This window comes from Nyctibius grandis, chromosome 12 (genome assembly GCF_013368605.1).
Source record: "Nyctibius grandis isolate bNycGra1 chromosome 12, bNycGra1.pri, whole genome shotgun sequence".
NCBI lineage: Eukaryota > Metazoa > Chordata > Aves > Nyctibiiformes > Nyctibiidae > Nyctibius > Nyctibius grandis.
In genome coordinates this window covers 1,361,799-1,386,274 of record NC_090669.1, presented here as the reverse complement: position 1 = coordinate 1,386,274, position 24,476 = coordinate 1,361,799, and the positions used below count along the sequence as shown (strand labels likewise).

Genomic DNA, 24,476 nt, shown 5'->3' with positions numbered 1-24,476 from the left:
CTGCGTGCCAGAACAAAACAAACCGTCTGCTGCTAGAGCTGACGTGCCCATGTCCCTTCCCGCTGAGCTGGGCCACAGCCCAGAGACCTCCCCGCAGGCGTCCTCCACGTCCAGCCCCAGCCCACACCTCCAGAGCACCGTGGGTTCCCCCGCCCCAGGCCAGCGGGGTGAAATTTAGGGAAGAGCCCCACAGCTGGCAGCAAGACCCCCCCAAGAACCCCCAGAGCTGTGACAGAGGGGGCAGGGGAGCACTTCAAGTGCTAGAGCGAAGGCTCCCTCCGGGAGGGGTGCAGGGCAGTGGTGCAGCCAGCCCCCGTGAGCCCCCCGGCCACCACCGACAGGCATCCGCCGAGAGGAAAGACCCCCGTCAGCAAAGGATGTGCCGCTTCCCCTGGGCGCCCGCCGGATGGCTGATAAAGAACAAACCCACCCCAAGTGCCCCCGGCCCACGGCCGGGGCCCCTCGCTGACCCCGCCAGCCCGAGGGTGACAGGGACCACGAGGAAGGGACGCGCGTCCTTCCCTGCCCTTTGAAAGGGCCCTGCTCGCCCCAGGGAGCTGACACTGCGCTCTGCCCCCCGGGGAAGGCTCCTGGGGGTTTTTTCCTGAGCTGGAAGGGCCCCTGCCTCTCGCTGCAGCGGACAATGCCATCGTGCGGCAGTTACTGCTTCCTTGGCTGAAGCATCCGTGCCAAAAATTAACGCTTCCGCCTCAGAGTTAATTAGCAAACCCCTCTGCCCTGCCAAAGTGTCTCCACAGGGAGATCCCTGAGCTGGGTGCTGGGAACTCGGAGCCAGGTGGACCAGGGCTCCCAAACGCGGGTCCTGGACACCTCCAGAGGCTGGGCTTCTCCCCCAGGGCAGGAGAGGGACCTCCCGGGACCAGCCCAGCCCGTGGAGGTACCAGGCTCCTGCAGATCCCACACGGGAGCTGGACCCACACCTCAAGGGGCCACGTGGAGGAGATGACTTCAGCGCTGCTGTATCACATCCTGCTCGTTGGGCCGCAGCACGTGGACACGGATAAACATCTCTGCTCCGAGGCCGCCGGGACTTTCACTGCAGGACAATGCGCTGACCGAAAAGTTCAAAAAATAGCTTTCTCTGCTGGCTCTTTATGTCATTCTGGATGTGGCTTTTTCCCTTTCCGCATCCCCATTCACTTCTCCCCCATCTGGCTGCTCTCCCAGCTTGCTTTCGTAGTGACAGCTCCTGCAAAGACGGCCAAGAACAGCTCCTCCGAGCCGTAACCACGGGCAGGAAGCTGCAGGCAGGCTCAGTACAGATCTTTCTCCAAATCACCAACTCAAGTATTTCAAGCAAAAGCCATTTCTGGAAAAGGCTTAAATGAAGCCCCTGGGGACGCACGCCTGGCAGCCAGGCCTCGGGTCACCCTCCGGGCTCAGCGGTGGCCGAGGGGCTTTCAGCTGCAGCAGCTCTAGGTGGGATGTGCAACCAACACCACGCGCCACCTCCCATCCCAGCACGGTCCGGTCCCGTGTGCCAGATGGCCTGGCACCTCCTTCAGTCCCTCGCAGTCCTCACTTCTCCAGAATATGTAATCACAGAACCGTTTTGGTTGGGAAGGACCTTTAAGATCATCGAGTCCAACCGTTAACCCAGCACTGCCAAGGCCACCACTAACCCATGTCCCTCAGCACCACATCTACACGGCTTTTAAATCCCCCCAGGGATGGGGACTCCACCACTGCCCTGGGCAGCCTGTTCCAGCGCTTGACAACCCTTTTGGGGAAGAAATTGTCCCTCATCTCCAACCTAAACCTCCCCTGGCACAACTTGAGGCCCTTTCCTCTCATCCTGTCACTTGTTACCTGGGAGAAGAGACTGACCCCCCACCTCGCTACACCCTCCTTTCAGGTAGTTGTAATGCCACATTTCGTATAAAACCAACATTAAATATACTCCAGAGAAGCAGCAGGAGCTGCCGGGAAGTGCTGAGAGGATTTGTGTTTTCCTGCAGAGAAACCCAAGCGCTGACCGGCCCGTGTAGCAAAGAGCCGTCTTTCATCACATCCTCAGAGGGACTCTGTTGCCTATTTCTGGTCCCTTTTTTAAACCAGAAAATCAGCAGTTGTACGACATGGAGGGTCGCTGCGTTTCCTCCCCTCCTCGTGCTTCCCGCCGCCTTGCGATGGCGGCCCAGCGTGGGACGCTGACTCACGCTTCCCACCATTGTGCGGACCGGGCTGTGGCCCTCCCCGGTGCTCCCCCTGGACCCCTGCTCCTGTCACCGGCCGGGGCTGTGGTCCTTTCCCTGCCAGGATGGGACTTCCCCGGGGTATTTCTGTCGGGAGGTGGAAGCGGCGGCGACGGACGAGCTCGTCCTCCTGATTTAGCCATCTGAGCTGCTTCCCTGGGCACGATCACGGCCATTCCTCTCCTGCATGGGCAGCACCGGCTGTACGGCTTGGCCAGGGCAGCGACAGCAGGTTCACAGAATCACAGAATCGTTTTGGCTGTGAAGGACCTTTAAGATCATCGAGTCCAACCGTTAACCCAGCCCTGCCAAGCCCACCACTAACCCATGGCCCTCAGCACCACATCTACACGGCTTTTAAATCCCCCCAGGGATGGGAACTCCACCACTGCCCTGGGCAGCCTGTGCCAGTGCTTGACAACCCTTTGGGGAAGAAATTGTCCCTGATCTCCAACCTAAACCTCCCCGGGTGCAACTTGAGGCCGTTTCCTCTCATCCTGTCACTTGTTACCTGGGAGAAGAGACCGACCCCCCCTCGCTACACCCTCCTTTCAGGCAGTTGTAGAGAGCGAGAAGGTCTCCCCTCAGCCTCCTTTTCTCCAGGCTAAACCCCCCCAGGTCCCTCAGCCGCTCCCCATCACACTTGTGCTCCAGACCCTTCACCACCTTCTGCCTTCCAGCAGCATTTTGCCCGTAAAGAATTTGTCACACCCCCCCCAGGTACAGACAAAGCGAGGCACAAACTCCGCGGCCTGCGTGCGGGAGGGCCGCCAGCCCCCACCCCGACCCCCGGGCCTGGCGGAGGGAGCTTCAGGCCCCCGGCGGTGCCCGACCCCCGCGGCCCTTGCCCGGGGCGGGAGGGGTCACCACGGCGGCGGGCTGCGGGCCGTGTAGGGCGTGGCGGCGGGCGGTGCGCATCGCTGTCAGGATGGCCGAGCGGTCTAAGGCGCTGCGTTCAGGTCGCAGTCTCCCCTGGAGGCGTGGGTTCGAATCCCACTTCTGACAACTACTAACTATTTTGCGGTACCGTCGCCTTTTAGCGTTAATTAAAGCTAATGAGTTAATTGATTTAATTGGGGAGGTTTATTTTTAATCGCCCCCACCCTCTTTAATGTTAAAAGCGGCCGCCAGGCGGCGCTAAAAGGAGCTGTCAGAAGTGGGATTCGAACCCACGCCTCCAGGGGAGACTGCGACCTGAACGCAGCGCCTTAGACCGCTCGGCCATCCTGACCCGCTGCTATGCTTTTTTTCCCCCCGCCACCTGTCCCGCAGTCACGGCCACCGCCGAGTCGGTCGCGATTGTCCCGGAGAGGTCGCGGTGAGCGGGGAGAGGTGCCCGAGGGCAAGCGGGGGTCACCCCCGACATCCGAAGGGCAGCCGGGGAGTTACGGGCCCGTCAGCGTCACCCCCACCCCTGGGAAGGTGGCGGAACCCCCGGGAACCATCCCCAGGCAGGTGGAGGTCACCAGGAGCAGCCAGCGTGGCTTCTCCCAGGGATGAGACTGGCTTGGTAAATTGCTGTGAAATTATGGGCCTGGCAGATGAGGGGAGAGCAGCAGATGTTGTCTGCCTGGACTTGTGCAGGGCCTTGGACACCACAGAATCATGGAACAGTTTGGGTTGGAAGGGACCTTAAAGCCCATCCAGTCCCACCCCCTGCCACAGGCAGGGACACCTTCCACCACACCAGGTTGCTCCAAGCCCCATCCAACCTGGCCTTGAACACTCCCAGGGAGGGGGCAGCCACAGCTGCTCTGGGCAACCTGGGCCAGGGTCTCACCACCCTCACACCAAAGAATTTCTTCCTCACATCTCATCTCAATCTCCCCTCTTTCAGTTTAAAACCGTTCCCCCTCGTCCTGTCACTCCATGCTCTTGTCAAAAGCCCCTCTCCAGCTTTCCTGTAGCCCCTTCAGGCACTGGAAGGTGCTAGAAGGTCTCCCCGGAGCCTTCTCTTCTCCAGGCTGAACAGCCCCAGCTCTCTCAGCCTGTCTCCAGAGCAGAGGGGCTCCAGCCCTCTGAGCATCTCCGTGGCCTCCCCTTGACTCGCCCCAACAGCTCCGTGCCCTGACGCCGCGGTGCTGGGCTGCCCCAGGCAGGGCACTGCCAGGAGGGGTGTGTGTGTGTGGGGGGGGGTGTCCTGCCACAGGCGGGGCCGCCCCCGGAGCGCTGGGCCCGGCTCTGGGCTCCCCAGTACAAGGCAGCCGGGGGCGCGCTGGGGGGGGACCGCAGCATCTCCCCGGTCCGGAGGGGCTGGGGCGGCCGCGGGGGCTCAGCCCGGTGCCCCCCCCCCTCACCCCAGCCCGGTGCGCGGGGACGGGCAGGACCCACCCGCGGCGCCCGGGACAGGCGGCGGGGCCGGGCCGTGCGCTCCGCCCGGGGCGGGCCGGGAGGCGGCCCGGGGCCGTCCCGGGGCCGGTACCCGCGGCATGGCGGGGCTGTCCGGTGCCCCGCGGAGCCGCAGCGGCTCCCCGGGCTCCCCCGCCGCCCTGGACAGCACCTTCCTCCGCTCGCCGCTCGGGGGGCTGATGGGGGCCCAGGCCGTGAGTACCGGGGAGGGGGCACCGGGGGGGGCTCGGCTGCGGGAGCATCACCCACGCGGAACGAATGCTGCCCTTCGCTGCCCTGGCTGGACACACGCAGGGTTCCCTTTGGCTGCCACCCCCACCCCATCCGCGCTCTCTAACCCCAATTCACCTCCAACCCCGGGACCCCACAGCCCCCCTCTCTCCTCCCTCCCTCTCTAAAGCCAGGTTAAATTCGGCTGCTTGTCCTCACGCCCTTTGCTGGGTCTAACTCGGCAGCTCCCAGCGCCGGGCACAGGCTGATCCGCGTGTGCGTCCCTGGGGGGCACCAGCTGTCAGGTCCCATCCTGGCACCCGCAGCCCCTGGCAGGGTCCGAGGGGGCTGTATGAAGGACAATGTCCCTGACCGAGGTGTGTTGGGGCTGCTCCCGGGGCTCTCGTGTTCCCTGGGCACTCCCGGCCCTCCAGGTTGTCCTCTTTGGCGGTCAGGCTTTGGCAGCCACGCTCAGACAAGCCCAAGGGTCTTTGCACCATCAAAACGTGCAGCAGCATCCCCTCTCCATTGCTTCAGCATCAGAAGAAACCGCAGAATAAACTCCCGCTGCCGCTCTCTCCTGGTACCTGGGACCTCAGGTGCAACGTGTGCACGTAGGGGTGGGCGTTCAGCTGTGTACGGGGCCACGTGTGACCTGCCCCGGTGTTTGCCCACGGTGCTGCCCCGCTGCTGTTTGCCTGTGCCCTCTCCCCGGGGCAGCGTTGCAGCGGGACGTGCCCTGAGCAGCCGCTGTGAAACAGCCGGCGTAGACCTGGCTCCCCGCTCCACATTTCGACCCCTGGGCACGGCTGAGCTGGTTGTGACACGGGAACAAACGCTCGGGGAAGGGTCAGGGAAGGACGCTGCCAGGGGTGTCTTGAAGGAGCATCAGGAAAGAGAGATGGAGCCAAGATCAGCAGATCACCTTCAACCCCGCCCCTGGTCCCACCTCTCCAGCCCGTTGCTGGGGCTCTCCCGTTAAACACGCTCGCCCAGCTCCCATCCACCGAGACCCCCTGCTCCCCAAAACCTCCCTCCTCTGAGCTCCTGCTTTTCTCCCCCCAGCAGTCGGAGCAGGGCAGCTCGCACATGCCACCTCCCGCTCCCGGAGCACACCGGGCTTCTTCCTCTACAACTTTCTCCCTAACGCCTATTTTGTGATCACGAGTGCTAGAAATGGATGTGAGAGACAAGGAGGCATTGTCGGGGCAGCCGAGCACCAGGGCGTTGTACTTGGGCAGGACAAAGACTGTTGTGTTTGTTCCGTGACAATAAGCGATGAGGGTTTACGCAGGGGCAGCGCAGCTTTCCAGAGAGCCCTTCTCCTCCCCGCTGGTGGGAGATGAATCCGAGGTTCCCCTGCCAAAGCGGAGGTGAGTGCAGGAGCCGGGCAGTGGTGGTGGCTTCACCAGCTCTGTCCAGATTCCAACCCCAGCTGGGAAACAGAAGATGCTGCGGCTGCATTTGGGGCATGTTCTCAGCCCAGCCTTGCAGGGGGGGGTCTCCCCAGGATCACAGACTCCCACCATGGTCGGCATTGAAAGGACCCTCTGGAGATCATCCAGCCCAACCCCTGCCAAAGCAGGGTCATCCAGAGCACGTTGCACAGGGTCGTGTCCAGGCGGGTTTGAATATCTCCAGAGAAGGAGACTCCCCACCCTCCCTGGGCAGCCTGTGCCCGGGCTCTGGCACCCTCCAAGTCAAGAAGTTTTCCCTCATATTCAGATGGAACTTCCCGTGTCTCAGTCTGTGCCCATTGCCCCTTGTCCTCTCACTGGGCACCGCTGAGAAGAGTCTGGCCCCATCCCCTTGACACCCCCCCTAAGGTATCTGTGAGCATTGATCAGATCCCCCCTCAGTCTGCTCTTCTCCAGCTGAACAGCCCCAGCTCCCTCAGCCTCTCCTCGCAGCAGAGATGCTCCAGCCCTCTGACCATCTCCGTACCCCTCCGCTGGACTCTCTCCAGTAGCTCCTTGTCTTTCTTGAACTGGGGAGCCCAGAACAGCACACAGTTACTCCAGGTGTGGCCTCACCAGGGCAGTGTAGAGGGGCAGGAGAACCTCCCTTGACCTGTTGGCCACACTCTTCCTCACACACTCCAGGACACCATTGGCCTTCCTGGCCCCAAGGGCACGTTGTTGGCTCACGGGGAACTTGTTGTGCACCAAGGGATGTTTGGTTGTGCTGGGAAATGCAGCGGGTGCAGGGCTGGAGCCTCCTTGCTCCCTGGGAAGTGGGTGTGAAGGCCCCTCACTGTGCTCTGCTCCAGCTGGGAGGTGATGAAGGATGGTGCAGCAGAGCCCACCAGCACCCCACCGGCTGCCGGAGCCCTGGCTCTGTGTCCTGGTGCACGGGCTGCGGTTGAGGCTGCAGAACACACAGGGCAAATCACAGAAAACGCCGTTTGCTTTGCAACAGCCTTTCTTTTCCAGGCTCCATTGCTGTGTGCTGGTGTCTCGTCCTGTGCTTGCTCCATCAGGGGTTAGGGGCTTTCTAACTAAAAAAATACCCACAAACTTGCTGCTCCAGGGAGTTCCCTGGGGAGGGGATGGTGAGGAACGTGGCTGCTCCCTGGCCCCATCACTGCGGGCAAAGCAGGGCAGCAGAGAGTCCAAAGATCAGGGGTTGGACACGGCCCAGGGAAGGGAAGGGAAAAAAAAATAAGAAAAAATGAAATGTCACCCTGGGCTGGGCTCCTCCATTCCTGCCTGCAAGGGAGCCGAGGGCAGAGACCTGCGCCCTGCTGCTGCCTCTGCCAGGAGGGGAGAGAACGGTTCTGCCTCTTTCTCCTTGAGCAGACCCAGAAACCGACTCACCCCCCTGCTTTTTTGTGGCTCCCCCACAAGGCACACAATCGCTGTGTGGTTAAACCTGCTGGGCGGTGGAAGGTGAGCCCTGGAGACTGCACACACAGGAGGTACAGACCAGACCAGGCCAGACCAGTCCTAACCAGTGGCGACAAGCTGAGAACCTGGCGGCGTCTTTTTTTTTTTTCAAATGACCCTGCGCCTGCAGGAGGTCAAGGCCAATCTGGGGCCCATGAGATGTCCCTAATGCTGAGTCAGCACCTGCACAGACTGGCCCTGGCATAGGGGCTGCTGGGTGAGAAGGGACCTTTGGTGGTGAGGATGCCACAGTTTCACCCGTCCTGCCTTGCAGGACATCCCTGTACCAGCTCCTGGGGCAGCAGTACCAGGGATGAGCCCATCTCCGAGCAACAAGGGTCCCAGGTGGGCTCCGTGTCCTGAGCTGGCCCCAGGGTCCAGCCCTGCTTTGCTGGAGCCAGGGGGACTCAACTGCCGTAGGTGCTGGTGGGCGATGCTCTGCTCTCCGCCTGCAGGAACCACCACCTGAACGCTTTCCTCGTTCCACCTTGCAGGTGCTGGGGTTACTGGTGTGGGCTCTCATCGCCGACACAACGTACTACCTCCACGCGGCATACGGCTGGGTGATGTTCGTGTCCATCTTCTTCTGGATACTAACCATCCTGTTCTTCGTGACTTACCTCCTGCAGCTCCAGCTCAAGTTCTACATGATCCCCTGGCCCCTCGTGGTACGTAGTCGAGAGGGAGCGAGGAGGGGTCCCAAGCAGGAAACATCCTGGGGAGATGCTCCGAGAGGGCCAGGGCTTCAGGCTTTCCTGGGCTGATGGAACAAAGTCCTCTGTACTTTGCGCAATGACATTGTTTCATTCTGCCCCTCAGTTGCTTAGAATATGTTCCAAACAGGGAGCCCTGTATCAATCCAGACAGTTGGAGCCACCATGTTGCTGCTGCAGTCGTGGTGTCAACCAGAAACCTCTCGGTGCAACCTGGGGTGCATTTAACGCGATGTTAACCTGAGGTTTGTTCCCAGCATGAGGGGTGGACCCTTTTCCTCTGGTTCTCCTGGGGAAGGGGGAAGAACATGAAACCGAGCCTTTTGCTCATCACTCACACCAGCACGCACAAGTCTGAGCCCAGACCCCACGACCTCCTCTTTGCCTTCCCCAGCTGATGATCTTCAACGCTGCAGCGACGGTCCTGTATGTCACCGCCTTCGTAACGTGCGCGGCCGCCGTCCAGCCCACGTCCTGGCGGCAGTGGGATTACAACCGGAGAGCCGCGGCGGCCGTAAGTAGCGGTGGGCAGGCGAGCGCCGCGGGGCTGGGGTGGCCGCCGTGCTCATGCTCGGGGTGTGCTCCTCTTCCAGTTCTTCGCCTGCCTTGTGATGATCACCTACGGGGCGAGCACCTTCTTCAGCTTCCGTGCCTGGAAAGGACTCGGCAGCAACGCGGCCACCAGCCAAGTGACAGACCACGCCTAAGGAGCGGAGAGCAAAGCCCAGCCCTGGGCCACCTCACGCTGGGCTCGGTGGCTCAGAGCCTCGTGCACCTCCAGGTCTTGTTCTTGGACCAGTCTGTGCTGGCTGCGATGGTCAGTACTGGGTCGCACTGATGCTGCTCTGTGGTCTCTGATGATGCTTCCAGCTGACGTACCCACAGCACAAACCCACCAGTGCCATCACCGACAGCCTCACGGGGAGGACACAGACTCGCTGGAGGCTGAAGCTCCTGCTCGTCCTTGGGGTTCATCCAGATCCTCACTGGAGCAGCTCCACTGAGGGGGCTCAGCCACTTGGGCACACTCCAGTACTAAAATTCACTAAACCAAGCCCAGGGTCCTGTCTCTGGTCATTCACAGTGTAAGTACCTGCAATTAACGTGATACCTAAACGGTGGCAGAGCTGGAAGACGAAGGCTAAGCAAAGGAAGCAGTCTAAACTGTGCTTGTATTGATTTCTAACAAACTGAAGCAGAAATTTTATGCTTTAAATAAAAATTGTCCTAAATCCAGCACTGGAGTCTGTCATGAAAAAGTTTGTCTTGCGAGAAGGTGGCACACACAGCATGGCATGTGGGCATCACAGCCTGGCCCCGAGGGAGGAGTAAGTGCACAGGGTTCACCTTGCTTTGCTTTACATACACATAGAGTGTGCATCCGATACTGCAAGGACACGGAAGAGGTGCCAAGGCTTTGATGCTCCCTCCTCCAGGCTCAGCACCACACACACCACGGAGCTACCAGGACCACCTGTTAGCCGGGAAGTCCATTTTGCCCGTTAGCTACAGGTGGTCTTCAAAAATTAAAACTAAGGCTGCAAATGCTCTGGGAACACACACAGGGTCAGTGCCTCAGAACGCAGAACCACGCTGCTCCCCCGTGCTGCAGGCAGCAAATTCACCTTTGATTTCTTGGGGACACGGGTTGGTGTTTGTCAGAACTAGAAGTGAAACGTCCATTATACAGAGAAATTTAATCTCTTTAAAAAGCCCCTCTGCCTGATGGGAAATGCAGTGAACCAGGGACAAGTTATTCTGGGAACAGCAGCCCAGAGAAAACACAGACTGGGAGCAGCACAGGGCAGAAAGGTGTAGCAGGAAACACTGAGATACAAATCCCCAGCAAAATAAGAATTCATCCTCAGCGGCGCCTTGCAGCCTCTGAAATGACAAGAGGCCTTGCTTAAAATACAACAGAGCTCCCTTCAGAAGAGAACTGCCCGAGGTATTCACTTATACTGCCATTAGTTTAAGTAATTAATTGAAACAATTGTAATAGGAAAGGAACGAAACCTTTTTTTCAGTAAAAAAAATGACAGGGATGTTTTTAGTTTTAGCCGCAAATAATTATTTTAGTTCAACAATTAACAATTAAAATATGTCAACAGGATTCTTTTAAAATTTGATAAAATCCGTTCCTGACATTAAAAAGTCAACATTATATAAACAGATGAGAAGTTAAACAAAGAACTCCAGTCCATACACTGACAGCAGAAAACCAACTAGATTTTAAGTCTTATATTTCTCTGATGCCAACCTCAGGATTCCCCTGGCAGGGGAGCTGCATCTAGTTTGTATTGAAAACACAACCCACTGCTTTCATAGTTTTTTTTCTGAGAATAAACATCTTGGAGCATCATCTCTGCTTGCTACTAACCAACTGCCCAAGCAGAGACTCCTGTGCTCCCAGGAAAAGCTGCTTTTTACGGCACAGGGGGTAAGTTGACCTGTAAAAACCATGAATCCTGGTGGGCCAAGCCCAGCTGATGGAGCTCCGCCGGCTCGGCTGCTGGCAGACGGCTCAGGAACGTGGTTTCAGACCACGGCGCTGCACCTTGGCGTTGTTAGGGATGTACTCACATTGCCTTAGCAGGTCATTGTGGCTGAAAAAGAGAATCTAAATGACCTTGGGTGGTGTTCCCTGGAACAGAAAGCCTGCAAAGCTGCTTTTCATCAAGGATTTCTAACCCCCTTCTTAAAAAATACAAAAAAAATAAAAAAACACAAAGAAATTTCTTGCAATTTTTAATTTTGCTTCAGCTTCTGGCTTTCATCATTCAAATCTAACAAGCATAAATTTATTGAAGATGATTAAAAAAATTCTGAAGGAATAGTTTGGTTTTTTTTGGCTTTTTAAGTGTGTGTGTATATCTGGGTGTGTGCACTTACGAGGGAGCCTTCAACACAGACAAAAAACTGCAGAGCCATAAGCACAACACAGTAGAAACCTAATGAGATTAATTACTGCAGCACTCAAATTTAGTATGCGTGGAGTCAAACTACTAGGACACTGCACCCAGCATTGCTAGCCAGCCTTTACCAAGCCATCACGGTCTGCCCACAAACCTGTTAATGTTACCTTCGCACGCGATTCAGAGCAGTAAATGACACAGGTAAACATGTCTGTGCCCAACCTACCATCAAACTTTTATTACTAGAGCTAACCCAGCTGTGCCACTGCCCAAAAGAACGTAAGGAATTGCACACATAGGCCAGGTTTCAGTTTATCACATTTATTTTTCCCCAGTGTAGAATAGCTGGGGCCTGAACAAAAGCGAACTGGAGAACTTTGCACATGAAGGATGAGACTTATAAAAGCCACAGAGCAGATGGATTTACACACTAACACACCATTGTCACTGCTGAGAGGCAGTCTTACGCTAGAACATCTACATGTTAAAACATATTACTCCATTAGAAAACTGTAGCACTTAAAATCAAATTAAAGTATTTAAAAAAAACCCAAACCCAAACCAACAAAACATTGACAGGGAGGAACTCAGAGGTGATGTAGTCACACCTGGCCTTCCAAGAGCTGGAGGGACATACACTTTTTACACCATCTTTTTGATTCTGAAAAGTTCTACATTTTGGGGAGACGGTGAAGATGCCATACCAAAGAACACGTGCACAGGCCTATTTGTTGTCCTCTCGGTGTGCTGCGTTTCTCAGCATACACAGCGGTTAGGCTGGTGTACAAATACTGTGTGTTTATTAAAAACAATTACTCTGGTAGAGCTGAAAATTTCTTCTGTAATCACTGAACGCCAACCAGAATTCACAAACAGAAGTTTCTAGGATCAGGCCTCTGAAGATACAGTCTGGAGGGTGAACGAGTTTTCATCATGTGAAAGCACCTCGATTCTCATGACCTTTAGTGTTTGAATGTTCAGATGAAAGCAGCAGCACTCATCTGGAGAAGGCCAGTAGTGCATAAACTCTTCTAGGAGGAGGATATTGACAATTTGTTTAACGAAGTCACCACTAACCCACTGCTTAAATCCAGACTTCGACCTTCTTTTTCCTAGAAAAATGGAAGAGAAAGAAATCCTCGACTCAATGCTGTTTTGGAATAAGTAGTTCAAAAAATGAAACAGACAATTAATATTGTTTGTTACATCAAATCAGTATAAAACTACCTGTTACCTGAGCATCTATGATTGCATGCAGCTTGCTGTGAGACTCGAAAATGCCTGGCAGAGCATTTGTTTTCTCCTATTAGTATCTGTAGGTGAACCCAAACTTCAAGAAGAGATTGTGCAGGAATCTCTGGAGTAAGCTCGCTGTCGCTCTGCCAGCTGTGCATCCAGCTCAGAGTCTTGCTTACCCCTGGTCAGGAACGCCCAGCCAGCCCGCTCACCCAGTGCTCAAGGAACTAGTGAAATCCACCTTCTGTGCTTTGCCTCTCAGGCGACCCCAAAGGTGCAAACCCCAACTGAAACTACTGCTGCTGAGACACAGACTGTCTCTTCCTCCTCAACCTGCCCCTATTTTCACAAAACTAAAGGGGTGGACATAATTCTGACAACAATTTTGACTCTCTTGCTCCTTTGTCAAATGTGACTGGACAGACACTGGAGAACGTTTATGTCTTTCATTTCCCTAGGAAAAAGCTCATCCAAAAACCTTAATACTTCTGTTTGTTTGTTTCTCCAGCCTGGACAGAGAGGAGGAGAAATACAAATGGAATAAGCTTAAAAAGCTAACTTTGGATTGGCTGGGAGAAAAAAAATAAAAATTAAGAAAACGTATCATAGAATCACAGAACGGTCAAGGTGGGAAGGGATCTGGAGGTCATCTGGTCCAAACCCCCTGCTCAGGCAGGGCCACTCAGGACCATGCCCAGATGGCTGTTGAATATGTCCAAGGATGGAGACTGCACAACCTCTCCTGGCAACCTGTGCCAGCGCTCTGTCACCCACACAGTACAAACGTGTTCCCTTATGCTCAGCTGGAAATCAGTGTTCAAAGATGCAGAAGGCGTGTGTTTCTGAAGAGCTGCTCCACATGCCAGCTTCACTCATGTTTTCCAGAAATTATTAAATGTGCATTTTGAGTTTAAATAGCCACCCCATTAAGTTATTTTCCTTTTGACCCTGTACAGCCTGTGAATAAATGCTGCTACCTGCTGTAGTAACACTGCCTTTGGCACTCTCAGGCAGAGCTACACAAAAACCAATGGCCATTATGCCAATGAAAATAAACAATGTGACATACTTACAGCTCTGTAATCCAAGAACATTTCTTTGAAAGCCAAAAAGTCAGTGAACGTGAGAAGCATATCAAATATATCACCTGCCATTTCATCTTTGTGCTGTCTGTAGGGAGAAGAAGTTGGGGAATTAGAAAACTCTGTGGTAAATAAACTCTTTTTTTAAAATGGTATGAGGTCAAAAGGATACCAGGACAAGTAGAACTATATCAAAATTTAAACAAGAATGTTATTATGGGTCTTTTGTAAGGAAAAAATTTAGCCAAATATTACCTTGTAGTATTCCCAATCCAAGTACTTTAACATATTATATTTATGTAAATCCAAGAAGTAAGAGCATCACATCAGTCCTTGAAAACCAGAGAAAGAAACTGACCAGTAAGTCAACAGAAGTACCACTCAAACAGCATTATTTGAGAGGTACAGAGAAGCACATGAATAGATAAATGCTATTTATTTACCCTGAGCACTGAAACAGCCAGACAGTCCCTTGGAAGGTGAGAAAGGCTGGGGAGAGGCACAGAATGCTCATGCATATCCCTTAAGAATGAGGGACTGCACTGACAAGACTTGGTGGAGGACTTTTGATGAAAACACTTTGGATGAAAGACTCTGTGCTCCCATATCGGCATATTTCAACCAGACTTTCTCAACAATCAAGAGTTGGGTTGTGTTATTTTTTTAATTATTTGATTCTTCTCAGAAGGAGCTTTACCTTAAACAGGCTTTTAAGCATACTATGCGTATTCACAGTAACTTCTCGATGTTTTATTTTAAAAAAATTTAAAAACTAAATAGTTTCAAATATTTTAAGATATTCAGTTCCCAATGAGACTTGATTTTCTTATTCATGAGGAAAATCAGTGATCTATCAAAGGTGACCTCTTCATAAAGATGGTTAAGCTGAAGTGACCAAATGCAAAAGCTTAAGGCAAACCAAACTTTTCTCTGACTGCTTTCTACAAAAATTACAGTAAAGACATTATATCACATGACTGTTGAAAGACTGACAGGCTATTTCAGTGTCCAACACAGAGCCTGAAAGAGATAAACGAGACTCAGCCTTTTAAGGGTCTGGCTTCAAAGTGACAATGATGGAGAAACCCCTTCAGTGTTCTCATTCCAATTTCTTTTTCTACCCCTTAAACCCCAATACATTTCAGCACGACAGTTCAGAAATTCAGAGCAGCACAACATGCTGAAGGCAAGAAAAGTGGTCAGTTATTGCATGCATGAACACTTTTTATTTTTTTAATTAAAGAGGAGCCTCTTTCTAAAGGGAGAACTGTTGAATCTAAATTTTAACCTAGCTAAAGAGAATTAATGGAGAAGCACATAACCTGCCCCCCAACCAAAAAGCAAAGCTGAGACTTACTGCAGTGACATCGTGAAAGCAGTCATATCAAAACCAGGAATCCGAGCAAGCAATTTTTCTTCGATGTATTTCTCTATTAAAGAGATCTGAAAAAAACCAAACGAACCACCCCAACAACATGATAACACATCTCAGGAGCAGACTTCAAAACAGTGCATGACACCTTACGCTGACACCTTATTGACACACTGCGGTACCCTCCCTGGGCAAACAGCTACAGATTCCTTAGCTGGGCAACGCTAGTTCAATTATTCGCACCACCGCTGAGGCAGCGAGCTGAACATCAGTGCTGGGAATACTGGTGAGAACAAAACATCCGTAGGAGTTTTCAGGTGAAAAAAAGAGAAAGGAACGTAGAGCTACAGAGAACACCTTCCTTGCTCACAGATCATGAAGGAGACAGCAGGCAGCACAGCAGGCACGACGTTGGCTCTGCTCCACGTAAACCCAATGTTTTGTAAAGGGGGGAATACAAGACCTGATGTGGGCTTTAAAAAAACCAAAAAGCAATACATGCAAAAAATAGAATAAAGTATCTTACGTATTCATTAAAAATAGAAGTATAGATGAGCTTGTTTTCTTCTGAGTCATCAAACTCCTGGTAGTGCTTCTCCATAAAAGTCCTCTGTATTAACTGGAAACCATCATCTGGGCCACAACAAAAATGCATCAGACAGTTACGAGTTGGGTCATTCTTTCTGTAACACAAACCCCACAGTCACTAGCCCTCCGCTTCCCTGGTGTAACCACGGAGCCCTGCACACGTGCGGAGTCAGTCACGCCAGGCCTGCAGCTGCCGCTGAGCCACCATTTCTGACCCATCTGTGAGAAGACAGAAGCTGCTGGCGGCGGGCAGCGCTACGGGAGCCAAATCAGCAGGGCAGAGGCACACCAGTCTGCTGTGGATTCAGAATGGAATGGGATGAACACGGCCACCTACCAAAGTCTACAATTATTTCTTATAAATTTCATTTACACTTCATATTAGCAAAAAGTCCTCCTGCTTTACGCTTTATTAGTAAGGTTATTTATTCTGAATGCCTTTTTGCTCAGACTCTCAAGTCAGCAAAAGCGATTACCTCTTCCCTACAAGAATTTAAAATATTTTTTTTCCCTTGAATTCAAAAGTGTAGTGAAAGTCCCAGATTTGTTTTCAGCTGCTGAGGATTTTTTTTCCGGTTGTGGAAGAAAACAAAAATAAAAATGAATATGGTAGGTCACCACTGAATTCAACAGAACAGGTGTAAATATAAAGTTTACTTATACAGTGTTAAAATACACCAGTCTCAGCTTACTAAATCCTAACACATTAAAAATTGGTTTAATTAGCATTTCTCCAGATTCAACTACATCACCAGGCAACTGAGGCTGCAGAATGTGTATCTCTCTGGGAAGGACGTGGTCAAACAGACTCTGTGCTGTTCTTATGAAGCAGCTGATGGCTGATCAGCATGAGTTCTGTCTTGGCATCTTGTAAACTACTCCCTTGCACACACTGGCTTCTCAGTTAAAATTACAGTCCTGAGAATTTAGCATCTTCAATGGCCTAAGCTCACACGATGAGACTGTCGCCAGTCAACTTTCCTGCTACAAACAGCTCCTGCCACGTTACACCTGTGTGCACACACGCAAGTTACAAGCAACAAAATCAATGCAGGATAGTCTCAAGAAGTGAAAAGGGGCAAGATGTGATGACAGCCACCTGCAGTTACACAAATCTGCTGCAGAAACAGAGGATAGGAACCGTTCTCTGCGGTCAGCAGAGACAGCACAAGGAACAACATGCTTAAACTGCAGCACAGGCACTTTGTGTGACAGATTAGGAAAGGCTGCCTGCAGTAGGAACAGTTAGGCACTACAGCAAATGGCCTGGACAAACCATGGCAGCTTCTAAGAATATCCTGACAAACACGCTGGGAGAGGTTTAGGCAGAGCAGGGGAAGGGAAGGCTACCTCTCACAGGCTCTTCCACCCCCTTTATTATATATACACACCCATATATATATATGGGTATAAAAATCCCAAACAGCTTTGATTTCTCCGTGAGATTTACAAGGTCTTTACTGTTTATTTATGAAGGAGTGTATTGCAGCGGTGCAGAGAATAACTTTCAAGACTCATAAGCACACCGTTGTGCAAACAGCACACAAAAGACTTGTGTATTTTTACCACGCTACCAGGTTAGGGGTCACAGGAACAAAGGAAGGAAAGCTTCCACGAAGCAGGCAGGGGCTACTTTAGCTCTGTATGTCTGCTAACAGAAGAGCAGCTCGCAGTTCAGCGCTCATCTTGTTGTCTATAACTACTTGCAGAGCTTACCCACTATAATGTCCTCCAGACACCCAACAACGGCATCAAACTCTGCGTCAGAAGGGGAGGAGCTGAAAGCAAAGAAAGACGGAACTGCATATTTATTTCAACCACAGCAGAAATAAAAGCTAAAACTAAAAAGCGTTAACAAAAGCCTAAGCACAAATAAGCCCAGTAACTACAAGATAACTGAATAATTTCCTGGTTTCAACCTACAAAACAATCCACAGCACTAATGGTAACACTGCTTCATGGGGATCTTCATCAGGCCCCTGCTGTAGCTCCCCCCCAGTAAGGTGCCTAATTGAAAAAAAACAAATGTTTTACTGGCATTACTGAGAAGGTAATTCCGGTCCTGGTGCAGAAGGATGTAAAGAGTGTAATTAGAACAGCAAATTAAGCATTTTCCAACCCACAAATCCCAGCTGCTACCACAAGCTTTCCTTCTGCTCTCCTCCCTGCATAACTCTACATGGTGATCGCAGAACTCTACAGAATATCTTGAAATCCTTGGTCTTGTGGAACCACTTAAACTCAATGTATACACAAGTACTACATAATTGAATAAACTGAAATATTTTTCTTATGCAAGAAACATCCCTACATGCTACAAACACATAATCTCCTAAGGTCATTCTATCATGAGCAAATATTAAACACCATTATGGATCTGAAGTCACCCAGGGAAGAAACCTTTGGTACCAGCATTTCAGGACTCTGGATCCCTCTGCTAAAGCTATTATTGTGCAGCTTGTTCAAACACAGTAAATAATCCACAGGATCTCCTTGGCATTCACAGCTCATCTTTAGTGGGGGATGAACTCTTCCTATATTCTCCAGGAGATGAAAGACAGGTTTTTCTCACACATGAGGGAAATAAGTCTCACAGGACATTTGCCTTTAAGGAAAAAGATCAGCTTTGATCAGTAAAACCACCATTTAAATAAAATTAAAAGTCTCTCTCTTTCCCTTTCAAATTTCTCTTTAGTAAACGGAGCAGAACGTTCTTTCAGACTAACTTTTAAAAAACTCATTCAAGTTATTTTGCTATTGAATAATACTCCAGTGAAATTAATCCAACAACACTTTAACCAACAATTTAACTATAATGAGCCACAGGGCTCATTCTGACCAGGAAAAATGAAAAGATACTTCACTTAAAAAGGCATCTGATCACTAAGTGATGTTCTAGCGACATTTCTGATCTGTTAAGCCTTGGGAGACGAGCAAAGCCAAGGCAAGGGACTAGAGAAGCGTGCTCTTCCACCAGAGACAGGACACCACCAGGAGAGGAGCTGGCACAGCACAGGTGAAGCATTACGTACCCTGAGCATCCCACTTAGGACTGCAGGCAACAGGGCTCATCACTTGCCATTTACAGGCAAAGAAAGGAGATTTTGCTATGGATAATTTCCACTCTGTTTTTTTCCCCTCCAAAAAAGTGTTACTATTGGTTTTATAGCTTCTTCTAACAGCAACAGAAAATTTCAAGCATTAATTTAAACCCCATTTTAAGCTTGTGAGACAAATGATGGAATTTTAACTGTTCCAAACCAGCAGCGATTCCATCTCTCAATACAACACACCTGTATCTGAACACCTAAGGAAACACGTGCTCACAAATCTTGTGGTTTAAGCCTTTGACCCCTCACCATGTCCAGTCCAGGCCAGCACAACCCGTGCTGCTGAAGAAGCCCAGGCACACGGCCATTTGTGATCGTCTGTAGACTGAAAGAACTAAATCTATGAACTAGAGCGACAGGGGCACAGGCACACGTCCCTTCCTGCCACAAGCTTTAGGAGAAGAGTATGCCAGACAAATGCAGGGCGAAGCAGCGTCCTAGCATCTACCAATGTAAAACTTGGTTGAAGCCACCTGTAAAAGGTCTCACGTGTCTAGAAGGAGCACATTCAAACACAGAGAAACAGCCTCTTAGAATCCGCAACATAAGACAACATACCCTCTTGAAAAGGAGAGAGAAATTTTGAATTTAAAATTAACAGAAAACCTGCAATTTTCAGCCTTACAGTGTTTATTTTGATCACTCAGGCAGCGCTATCTGGTGCTACGCTCATGGCAGTTATATTTAGTTTGATTTCACCTAAACTCTGAATCGATGTTATCCCCTCCTCGAGCTCTGCATTCTGCCCCCTTGTTCTCCTAAAAGGCAGAACCTGCTGATCAGTGTGGTGTAAATTCACTCGTGTAATTATATTCCCATTAAGATACTTTAACTAGTAATTAGCTTATTGACAATCTGACACAGAACATAGCATACTCACATGGCTACACCAAAGTTTTCTTCATCATAAGGCTCCATTGTTACTGCATAACAGACTGGAGGAGAGGCCATCTGCTGTATTGCTGCTATCAGTAGCTATTTCTTCTTTTCAGACAAAGTACTAAGGAATAACACATGACTTGGCATTAACACAAATTCACTTGTTAAATTACCATGCACTTCTCAAACAGTGAATCAGGAGAGAATTTTTAGATGTAGGAATTTCAAAATCACGTTCTTCCAAAGTTACTGCTACTTTTTTTCCCTAATAACCAAATTCTCTAGGAACTTTCTCTGCCTACTCAGAGAATAGGCTCAAAATCGCTCATGCTCGCAGTTAATCTCTGTAAGGGGGTTTCAGTTGACCTTTACATCTTTTCTCCTGAAGCCTCTACGACTATTATAAATACACAAGAAAACAAAGCCAGAGATGAAGATGCCACCCCAGTCCAGTGCGTCCCAGAGAGCTCCCAGGCCAGGCGCTGGGTAGCGATCCCATGTGCCAGGCCAGGGACTCTGGCCAGCGCTGGGCTGTGTCCTGGCCAAACCCTCGGCTTGTGGCTGTGAGCAGTTACTGACCCATCACACAGGACAGGGCACACAGCACCCCAGGGCCACTGAGACGGGCCAGTGCAGCAGCCACCTGCCTTCTGGGTGGGTGCTGGGGACACCCTGCTCCCGCCACCCTTCAGAGCAGCCTGATGAGGGTGGGCGCCAGCTCCTTGGCATCACCTCACGGCACGGGGGGGGAGGGATGAACCCCCGCCTCCCCCTTCTCAGTCCTGTCTCCTGGGGAGAGCGAAGCCTCCAGCCCTGTCTCTCCTCAGGGGGACCCAGGCACCCGGCCCGCCTCACCTCCCCCTCACAGGGACCCAGGCGACCGGCTGCCGTCACCTTCCCTCTCCAAAAAGCGCCCAGGAGACCGGCCCTTGTCAGTCCCCCCTTCCCGAGGGACACGGGCGGCGGGCCCATGCCACCTCCCCCCGCCCGCGGGCCCAGGTGCCCGGCCCTGCCCGCACCTACCGCCGGCAACGGCTTCCGCCGCCATCGCACGCGCCCCTTCCCCTCCGGCCCGGCCCTCTCCTGGGAAACGCTTCCTTCCGCCCCGCCCTCAGCCAATCGGAGAGCGGAGGCCGTGGCGGAGGGCCCGCCCACACGCCGAAGGCCCAATAGGAGAGCGCGGGCGGGGCCGGGCGGGAAGGCGGCATCCGCCGCCATGGCGGGCTGTCAGGCCTCGGGGGCGGCTGGCACCGGCGGCCGGGGCCGAGTTTGGTGTCCAGGCATCAAGGGCTGTGCTAGGAGGGAAATAAAAATAAAACACAGATAATGTGCTTCGTTGTGATGCACACACCTCCTCCCACCGTTACTGAAGCGGATTTTCCCCTCACAGAGCAGAGGACAGTGAACTAAGCCCAGGCCTGAGGCGCTCACAGCCCCCCGAGCCCGGGCCTGAGGCACTCACAGCCCCCCCAGCCCGGGCCTGAGGCGCTCACAGCCCCCCCAGCCCGGCATAACACAGGTCATCCCGGCAGAAAGCTGTGCTCACACAAGCACAGCCACCCAGCTAGTGCTGGACATGCCTGTCTGCCTCAGAGCCAACTTCTTGGTCAAGGGACAGCTCCCGCTTCCACAGGCTGCCTGCCTCCCCCTCCAGCACGAGAATGTTTGTAACCCCAGCTCTCAACAGAACCAAAAGAATTAAAGAACAACAATTAGCCTTCAAGACGTTTTTTTATTGTTGAATGGACAACTTTGCTACAATTCATTTCCCCTCCTGAGGGCCTGCAGAGCCAACTGCCTCCCCTCCGCAGCCCCTGAGCCTTCGGGGCGTGCAGGGACTGAGGGTGGCACTGCATTGGTCATGGAGGATGGAGCTTTACAAAGACACCCCCATTGTGGATTTCAGCAGAAAGCCAGCCAAATTGTACAGTCTTTCCCTTTGTGAAATGAACAGGACAGTTCTCTGCAGCACAGCTCCCTCCTCTGGCACCACTGGCTTCCTCTGCCTAGCACCAGCTACATGGAAGACGGTCTGGGGCAAAATTTTCCAAAGCATTCACATCTTTTCAACAAAGAACGCAGGCACTTAGTCCCATGTCCACAAAGGCAGCGAGGCTCTTAGGTCACCTCCATTTCAAGGGGACACCAGACACCAGAAGCCTTTGTGGACCTGGGCCTTAAGAGCTTTATCTCATACAGCAGTTCATACAAATCAGGAGTCCTAGGCACTTCTGAAAATTTTACCTCAGTTAATCCTGGCCCGGGAAACCAAAGCCCTGAAGTTACTAGAAACTATTAAGGCAGAGTTCAAAATGGTTCTGTCCCATCTCTTCCCTAAAGTATGGTTTGTATCTTTGTACCTTAGGGATAAAAACCTATCATTGCATTTGGAAGCATTTAAACCTTCATTTCAAGTGATTCTGAAATTCTGAGATCCTTGTGGCAGTGATGGTGTTCACGTTTGCTCATTCAGCACCGAGCTGGAAGGGACTCAGTCCTGACTGGCAACGTCAATTACAGCGAAACATCGTAAAGTACAGTCAGTGAGGAAACGAGGTCCCCGCAGAACAGATTTGCCAGTCTGACTTCAATCAAAACAGGCATCCAAGGCGGAAGAGAATTCACATTTTAGCACAAAGACTAACCAGCACTCTGGTTTTGGGTTCAGTCTGTATTTGGAAAAAAGTCAACAAGAAAATGATGGACAGAACTTTCCTAATTCACACATTGTACTCCAGAGGTTCCACAGAGACACTTTTTTCTTTTTTTTTTTTTTAAATCTCCAGATGAAATTCAGCACCCTTGAGTTAGCAAAGGCAGAAGGTGAAAGGAGATGCTAGAAAGCTCGATTCTGGGACCTGTATGCAGAGCTCTCAGCTCCTATTTTAGGTCAGTAAGAAGCAAGAGTGTCTGCAGGAAGAAGCAGCCCAAGCTCTGCTTTGTTAATACTTGATAGTACAATAAAGATAATAAAAATTTTAAAAATAAGATACATCGCAGCATGAGAATTCACTACAACAGCCCCTGCTCTTGAATCGCTGCCAAGAAGGGGGATGGTTTTGGTGTAAGTTGTGTGTGAATTAGTAAAGTTCTACTATATAGCCAGATAATTTAAAAAAGCAACCCGTACAAGTCTTGGAAGGAACCGAGTCATATCCTCAGTTGGTGCAAAATAAGCATAACTCCACCAATTTTTGTGCTACTTCACTGACACCAAGCTGTGAACCCCGATTCCTCGTAGAAACCTAGTAAAACAGTCAAAAGCTGTCTGCTGAAATGCATCCTTAACATACAAACGTCACAAATGTGTATTTAAACTGGAGCAGAGATTCCCACTGTACGATCCCTACCAAAAATATGAAGTGTGGCCCCAAACCTGCTCAGAGCAGGACTGACATGTGGTGAGCAAGGTGCATTTTTAAAGAGTTACAGAATAAGACCAAACTTGCTATCCAAATATCTCTTTTTTTTTTTTTTTTAAATAAACTGGCCCAGAATTCTCCTCCAAAGATAGCTCAATATTTCCAAAGTGAACATAACTTTCAAAAACAACACTGATTAAAAAAGATGTTCAATGATACTTTAAAAAATACCCAGAATATCAAATTAATTCCAGTCCAGCGTTATAATTAGTTAAGAATACCTCCTGAAAATTATATCCTCACAAAAAAATGTGGGTACTGAAGTTAAAAGCATCAGAAACATTATGTACTTGAAAATACCACCAATCTTTTAACGTTTTAAAAACAAATCAGAACATTCTTTGGAATCACCAAGTTATTAAACACGTGAGTTTCTCTACAGTCTCCACACTGTCTTTTCAGATCAGTCCGTGTACAGACTAAGTCTTTGAGCAGTTTAATAACCACTGTCGGAAAATACAGAGTCTCTGACCAGCAGGAGGCTACATTAAACAGGAAAACATTGGTGTTCTCTTTTTAGTACTGACTTCTGCCAAAAATAGAGAGACTTTTGAGCACAAGACAGAACGGCCCTGTTTTAGGAGACTTTTTTTTCTCTTCTTTTCTAAAATGCATTGTACATGTACTTCCAGTGCAAATTTTTTCAGCACTTGCGACAGGCAAGAAGGAAAGGGGGAAGAATAGAGACACTCTCCTATGGTCTTGCCTGGAGGAACCAATAGCCATAGCACGCTGACCTACCAGCTCTCCTTACCGTTGAAACCAGTTCCCATCGCTGGCAACTTTGAAATAGCTTATTAAAGATTTCATTTTTAAGAGAAACAGATTACAATTTAGCATGAAATCTGGCCATGGCTATGGTTCTATGTGCGTTAAGATTGGTTAGAGATGCTTTCCCCTTTCAGTATTGGTTGGAGTTCATTAAAAACAAGTCTGTGGTATTTCTCCACGTGTGTCATGAAATGTGAGAGATCTGTCTGACTCGGGTTTGTATTTCCTGTCGACACAAAGGGCAGGTCTCCAGTTGCAAGGCACACTCCATGCACAGGTCACTGAAGGAGAAGAAAAATCAGTTAAAGCCTGCATTTACAGTATGAAAAACTAAATGAAAAAAAATCCAAGCACTAAGCAGTTTAGTTAGCCTGCTAGAAGCACAGTCAAGGTAAGTCCTTCAGTGTGGACATTAGGAACTGCAAGTCAGGTGTTGTGTCCCCAGGCTTTGAGAGGAGCTTTGGCTGATCAGCATCTCACAGACCTGAAACCACTAGTGCAGTTGGTCAGGATTACACTGGCAGGCTTTTGTTAATCTTAACACTTGCTCTGCCCTGGAGAACAGCAGCCCCAGTGCCCGGCGTGAAGCTGTCTCCACTTCTTTGAGGTACACTGAGCACGTCTCCTCTTTTTATCTTTGGAGCATCCAGACAGAAGACCCATGGCAAGACTGCTTCCACGAGTGCTCTAAAAACACTAAGGAACTGGACTTCACTGGATTAAATTCC

The 24,476-nt window shown here is 50.9% G+C and overlaps 3 protein-coding genes and 2 non-coding genes across 5 annotated transcripts in view; 2 read left to right on the top strand and 3 right to left on the bottom strand.

Annotated features, from left to right (window-relative positions):
* Window positions 1-3,138: 3,138 nt before the first annotated feature.
* On the top strand, window positions 3,139-3,221 carry TRNAL-CAG (transfer RNA leucine (anticodon CAG)). Its single transcript has one exon. It is a non-coding gene; the product is annotated as a tRNA-Leu (tRNA).
* A 143-nt stretch (window positions 3,222-3,364) lies between these two features.
* Window positions 3,365-3,447, bottom strand: TRNAL-CAG (transfer RNA leucine (anticodon CAG)). The gene has a single exon. It is a non-coding gene; the product is annotated as a tRNA-Leu (tRNA).
* Window positions 3,448-4,645: 1,198 nt separating this feature from the next.
* Window positions 4,646-9,474, top strand: PLLP (plasmolipin). The gene is made up of 4 exons (XM_068411557.1): window positions 4,646-4,759; window positions 8,155-8,328; window positions 8,768-8,887; window positions 8,967-9,474. Exons 1-4 carry the CDS (start codon window positions 4,646-4,648, stop codon window positions 9,078-9,080), a joined length of 522 nt encoding a protein of 173 aa, XP_068267658.1. The 3' UTR covers window positions 9,081-9,474.
* Window positions 9,475-11,593: 2,119 nt separating this feature from the next.
* On the bottom strand, window positions 11,594-20,651 carry ARL2BP (ADP ribosylation factor like GTPase 2 binding protein). Its single transcript, XM_068411451.1, has 7 exons — window positions 20,579-20,651; window positions 19,557-19,676; window positions 17,283-17,344; window positions 15,505-15,611; window positions 14,964-15,049; window positions 13,598-13,694; window positions 11,594-12,400 (listed from the first exon to the last, which is right to left on the bottom strand). The coding sequence occupies exons 2-7, from the start codon at window positions 19,625-19,627 to the stop codon at window positions 12,320-12,322; spliced, it is 504 nt and encodes a 167-aa protein (XP_068267552.1). The 5' UTR covers window positions 19,628-19,676; window positions 20,579-20,651; the 3' UTR covers window positions 11,594-12,319.
* A 663-nt stretch (window positions 20,652-21,314) lies between these two features.
* Window positions 21,315-24,476, bottom strand: part of RSPRY1 (ring finger and SPRY domain containing 1) — a 38,566-nt gene continuing 35,404 nt past the window's right edge. Inside the window, exon 16 of the mRNA XM_068411202.1 lies at window positions 21,315-24,029. Within this exon, the coding sequence (XP_068267303.1) occupies window positions 23,933-24,029 (97 nt within the window). The 3' untranslated portion in view covers window positions 21,315-23,932. The remainder of the gene's footprint in view (window positions 24,030-24,476) is intronic.